This window comes from Tachyglossus aculeatus, unplaced genomic scaffold, assembly GCF_015852505.1.
Source record: "Tachyglossus aculeatus isolate mTacAcu1 unplaced genomic scaffold, mTacAcu1.pri scaffold_78_arrow_ctg1, whole genome shotgun sequence".
Taxonomy (NCBI): domain Eukaryota; kingdom Metazoa; phylum Chordata; class Mammalia; order Monotremata; family Tachyglossidae; genus Tachyglossus; species Tachyglossus aculeatus.
In genome coordinates, this window is record NW_024045093.1 from 321,329 (window position 1) to 327,697 (window position 6,369).

The 6,369-nt window shown below is 47.9% G+C and overlaps 1 protein-coding gene across 1 annotated transcript; it reads left to right on the top strand.

The window, feature by feature from the left end:
* The first annotated feature begins 486 nt into the window (after positions 1 to 486).
* On the top strand, positions 487 to 1,677 carry LOC119924022 (vomeronasal type-2 receptor 26-like). Its single transcript, XM_038743126.1, is given in 2 exon segments — positions 487 to 505; positions 782 to 1,677. Coding segments are annotated over 2 exon segments (915 nt in total).
* The last annotated feature ends 4,692 nt before the right edge of the window (positions 1,678 to 6,369 follow it).

The window sequence follows — 6,369 nt, forward strand, 5'->3', positions numbered from 1 at the left end:
TCCTCTTTCTTGAAAATTCAGGCTCCACATTCGCAGTGCAGCAGCAGCTGTGGACCAGGATTCAGAAAACGTGCCCAGCAAGGTGCGGCTGCCTGCTGCTATTTTTGTGTAAGGTGCCCAGAGGGAGAGATTTCCAACCAGACATGTAGATATGTGCAGAGACCCAGCTCCTCACATGACCCACCCAGAGTCTGTGGGGCACTAGGCAGACGGTGACAGATGAAGGGCATGGGGAGCCAGAGACAGTTGATGGGAAAGTCCAAGGGGCAGGCCAGAGATGGACATGCCTGACAGCAGACAGGGATGTCCAGGAGTTTTTACTCAGCAGCTTTCTTACCCATGGGCTGGGGTGACTGCAGGGATGGAAAGCACAATCTTGGCACTGGGCGGGGGTGCTTGGGAAAGAGTGTTGGACCAGACGGGTCAGGGTTAATGAAGAGGCAAAAATCCCAGCCTGGTCTGTGACCCTGACCTAGGTGGAGCGAAATGAGTGCTGTAGGGGGAGGTGAGACTCTGGTCCTTTTTCTTTTCTTCCCTCTTTTAAGGCACTCGATATTCATCCCACCTTCAGCCCCACAGCACTTACGTGCATATCCATCATTTGTCAATTTATTTATATTACAGTCTGTCTCCCTTTTTATACTGTGAACTCCTTTTGGGCAAGGAACGTGTCTACCCAAACTGTTGCATGTACTCCTCCAAGCACTTAGTACAGCATTCTGCACAGAGTAAGTGCTGATTGACTGACTGATTGATTGATTGAATGATTCTTTCCATTCAGACGTGGAGCAGTGTGTGAAGTGTCCTGAAGATCAGTATTCAAACATTGCGAGAGATGGCTGCCTTCACAAAGTGGTGACTTTCTTGTCCCCCAAAGAACCGTTGGGGCTGATCCTGGTCTGCATGACCCTCTCCTTCTTTCTCCTCACAGCCCTGGTTGTAGGGGTCTTCGCTAAGCACCGAGACACCCCCATATTCCGAGCCAATAACCTCAATCTCAGCTACACCCTCCTCATCTCCCTCAAACTTTGCTTCCTCTGTGCCCTTACCTTCATCGGCCAACCCACCCTAGCCTCCTGCCTCCTCCGCCAAATGGCTTTTGGAGTTGTGTTCACTGTATCCATCTCCTCCATTTTGGCCAAGACTGTCACCGTGATTATGGCCTTCAGGGCCACGAGCTTGGGGAGCAGAGTCAGAAAGTGGGTGGGGCCCAGAGCCTCCATCTCAATAGTCCTGTCCTGCTCCCTGGTCCAGGTGACCATCTGTGTGATCTGGTTGGGCACCGCTCCCCCATTCCCGGAGATGAACACAAGCTCTGAGCCCGGACTCATTATCATAGAGTGTAACGAGGGCTCTGTGATTGCCTTCTAATGTGTCCTGGGCTACCTGGGTTTTCTGGCCCTGGTGAGCTTCACTGTGGCTTTCCTGGCCAGGAGGCTGCCCGACAGCTTCAATGAAGCCAAGTTCATCACGTTTGGCGTGCTGGTGTTCTGCAGCGTCTGGGCCTCCTTCCTCCCCGCATACCAGGGCACCAAGGGGAAGTCCACAGTGACCACAGAGATCTTCTCCATCCTGGCCTCCAGTGCCGGGCTTCTTGGCTGCATCTTCATCCCAAAGTGCTATGTCATCCTGCTTCAGCCTGAAAGGAACACCAGGGAGTGGTTGAAGAGGAAATGATCCCTGGGACATTCGTTCAGGGCCGCTTTGTTTATTGCTTAATATTTTTCTCTACCCCAATTTTCTTACAATGGCAGGACCAAAGGAGAGAGAAATCCAGCCAGGGATATCCAGAAGAGATTCCCTGGCCAATCCGAATCATAGGTCAGGCCTGGGTGCTCCCATGGATCATTGGATGTTTGTCCCATGGCCTACTGGACTCTTTCCTCCTCCAGCTGGGACTCCCACGAGTCATCTGCCATCACCTGCTGGTTGTGCGGGAGACCACAGTGGGCTCGAGTTCATTCAAACCTGGGGCAGCAGATGGGGGAGGGAACAATGGGGAACAGCGTCTCAAAATGGGAAGGTGGAGACCCTTCCCAGTGGGACAGAACTCTTAGGGAAGAAGGAAGCATCAACCCCATTTCCCTTTCCTATTTACCCTACTTTCTACATCAGCTATTCACTTGGGTCTTCACTCCTTAAGCCCTTAGATATTCATCCCACCCAAAGATCCTTTGCTCTTAGGTCTTTAGGAGAAGACTTCTTTAGGAGAAACAGCGTGGCTCAGTGGAAAGAGTGTGGACTTTGGAGTCAGAGGTAATGGGTTCTAATCCCCGCTCCACCACTTAGCGGCTGTGTGGCTTTGGGCAAGTCACTTCACTTCTCTGGGCCTCAGCTACCTCATCTTTAAAATGGGGATGAAGACTGTGAGCCCCCCGTGGGACAACCCGATCACCTTGTAACCTCCACAGCGCTTAGAACAGTGCTTGGCACACAGTAAGCGCTTAATAAATGCCATCGAAAAAAGGCCATATCCTTATCCTCTGTTGCCTCAACTATGTATAACTTATTTTATGGTTTGTCTCCCCTTCTATACTGTAAACCCCTTGTGGTCAGGGATGAGATCTAACTATTCTATTGTATTGCAATCTCCCAGGGGTTTAGTCCAGACCTCTATACCTCAGGTGCTCAATATGTACTATGGATTGTTGGAATTATTGACTGATTCATTCTTCTTTTTTAAAACCCATGTACTTCTGCCTCCCCATCTCATGTTCGCAGTGACTTGGCCTCTTTCTTCCTGAGAAAATTTAGACCATCAGGTGTGATCTCCCTAAAATCTTCCCTGCTCCTCTCCATTCCCCCTTCCTCCTGCCCCTTCTCCCATATCTCCCAGCAGTATCTCAAAAGGAGATCGCCTGCCTTCGCTCAAAATCCACGCCCTCCAACTACACATCCAACTCCATTCCTTCGTATTTTTAAACGCACTTACCGCCATCTTCAATTGTTAGCTTTCCAGTGACTTTTCCCCCACTGCTTTCAAACATGCTCATGTATTTCCTATCCTAAAAAAACTCTCCCTTGGCCCCTCGATGCTTTCCCATTGTAACCCCATCTGCCTCCTACCATTCCTCTCCAAACTCCTAGATAGTTGTCTACATCTTTTCTCTCAAGTTCTTTTTCTCCGAATCTCTCCCTGAACCCCGTATATCTGGCTTCTTTCCCATTCACACCCAAGAAACCACACTCTCAAATGTCACAAAAGATCTCCTTCTTGCTAAATCCCACAGCCTCTATTCCATCCTAATTCCTCCTTGACCTCTCATCCACCTTTGACACTGTCAAGCACCCGCTGTGCCTGCAAATATTATCCAACCTTGTTTTACTGACACTGTCCTCTACTGGTTCTCCTCCTATCTCCCTGGTCCCTCCTTCTCAGCCTCTGTCATGGGCTCCTCCTCTGCCTCCCACTCCCTAACCGTGGGCATTCTTCAAGGTTCAGTTCTGCGTCCCCTTCTATTCTCCATCTACACTCACTCCCTTGGAGAAATCATTTGCTCCCAAGCCTTCAAATTCCACGGCTATCCAGCTGATTCCTAAATCTAAATCTCCAGCCCCAATCTCTCTCCCTCTCTGCAGTTTCACATTTCAACTTGCCTTCAGGACATCTCTACTTGGATGTCCTCACAACGCCTCACATGTATCCTGTCCAAAACAGAACTCTTCATCTTCCCGCTCAAAAGCTGTCCTCCCCTGATTTTCCCATCACTTGTAGACAACACCACCATCCTTCCTGTTTCTCTAACCCATAACCTTGATATTGTCCTCGACTTATTTCTCTCATTCAACGCACATCTTCAATTAGTCACTAAATCCCGTTACTCAACCTTCACAGCCTCGGTAAAATCCTCCCTTTCATCTCCATCCAAACTTCTACCATAGGTATCTGTGGTGATTCCGACGGTAATCCTATCCCACCTTAATTCCTATACCGGCCTAATTGCTGCCCTCCCTACTTAATATATAGTAGCCTAGGGAGGGAGCTTCATAGTAGCTCCATAGTAGCCTATCTAGGGAGCTGGAATTCAGGTAAGAAGGGAAGCATTATCTGCCATAGATGAAGAAATTGACTTTATCCATCCCCCAGCATCTACATCTCCTTCCTGGCCAAGAGTTTCTGTTGGAGTGCATGAGCTATGGCATACACTGCACTGCATACACTGTAACTCTGAAAAGACAGATACATGTCCCATAAGGTCATGGGCCTGCTCTCCAAAGTACCATTTTTATTACAAAGCCCTGGCACTGGCAATCGTTCCAGTTCTTCTACAGGTGGATAGTCAGAGGTCCATCCCCAGAATGACTGTAGAAACACATCCTGTAGATATTTCCCAGGGTTCAGGGACAGCTCAAAATCCCTGAAACTCAGAATGTCATTCCTGTGGCCTGAAAATAGCACGGCACCTTGGAAAACGTTGTTACCTATGTCTAGGAAATTTGTGGTAAAATCCCAATCAGAGATGGTGACCCAAACTATACCAACAACACGAACAATATTCTTATTACGTACAAAAAACAATAAAGGTAATTTAACCCCTTAGACAATAACCACATTGGCTGATGATTTAATAATAATAATAATAATAATGGCATTTATTAAGCGCTTACTATGTGCAAAGCACTGTTCTAAGCACTGGGGAAGTTACAAGGTGATCAGGTTGTCCCACGGGGGGCTCACAGTCTTAATCCCCATTTTACAGATGAGGGAACTGAGGCCCAGAGAAGTTAAGTAACTTGCCCACAGTCACACAGCTGACAATTGGCAGAGCCGGCATTTGAACCCATGACCTCTGAATCCAAAGCCCGTGCTCTTTCCACTGGGCCCGCTCTTGGGTAGGGACCATCTCTTTATGTTGCCAACTTGGACTTTCATTCATTCATTCATTCAATCATATTTATTGAGAGCTTACTGTGTGCAAAGCACTGGACTAAGTGCTTGGGAAGCACATGTTGGCAACATTCCGAAGCAGCGTGGCTCAGTGGAAAGAGCCCGGACCTGTGGGTTCCAATCCCTCCACTACTTGTCTGGCAGGTCACTTCACTTCTCCATTCATTCATTCATTCATTCAATCGTATTTATTAATGTTTGTGTAATAAGACTCAAATTGAGTAATTTGAGTAAACTCAAATTTACTTTCAGTAAAGTATTCCCGGATTCTCTCAGTGCAAGCCACATAGCTTCCATTCCTGGACATTTTCTCTGTCATGGTCTTGGTGAACATCTCCCCTCTAATGTCATTGGTGACCAGGAGGCAGAACCAGACCCAGTGAAAATGTTTCATGGGACGGATCATTCCCAAGTGCAGATCTGGGGACATCATAGAGATTTGATAGAGAAATGGGAACTGAGCTTTATCCTTGAGAATGGGGTGCACTGGGCCATAGTAGAGCTACATGGAGACAGAGTGGGTTAAGAGGTGGGGTGGACCAGGGAAAACACTGACACACATATACAAGGCATACGAGGAAGTTCCATTTTCCCAAAGACTGCCTCTCCTATTGTGATCAAAGACTGGAGAAGTTCATTGCATTTACCTTGGCTCCCTCAAAACAATTCCCTGATTAGAAATGTCCCATATGGTTTGGGAAAGTGAAAAATGAGATGAATCAGATACCATCATTTTCTTTGCAATTTCTGATCCTAAGAATTCCCTTCAGCAGGAGTTTTGGAATCTCTCAACGAGCACATTTATCCTCTTCATCAGGATGACCCACTCCTCAGAGGCAGCTCCCTGGCCCAGAGACAGATGGCTTCCTAGAGCTACCTAGAGCTACCTGAGACATATGGCTGCCTAGAGCTTCTTAGGCTCCTCTTGGTCAGTGTTAAGCATGCTGGTGCTTCAAAAATAGACATCCTGTAACCTCATGCTTGGTCATGATGCCACTGTACATGTCCAGGATTTTAGCATTCACTGGAGGCAGGAGGTGATGTATACCCGATAATCAGGCTCACTTTAAAAACTAAAGACCTTAAAAGTAAGTTCATGCTTATTCCAGCCCACCAGAAACACAGCGGCAGCTGAGGGAGCAAGGACTAGGTCAGGGGAGGACTAGGTTAGAGGGGAGGGAAGACATGGAGTGGGATAGTTACAGACGTGCTGAGCAGGGCCATGACATTTAAACCCCTGGAAGCATTCAGCCTGGAGACAGGGAAAGTCTCAGCTTTTGCAGGATGGGGGTGGGGGAGGGTTAGTTTGGGAGCTAAGTCTTGGGGTGGACTGAGAGAAAATCCACTTCACCTAGCTGTGCCCTATTTCCCCTCTTCATTCCACTGTGTGACTTAAGGTTTTGGGGAGGAATGGGGAGATGGAGGATTCTGGAGGGACTGGTACAACTAAGTGGGTAGTATGGGGAAATTGTGTTGGAAAG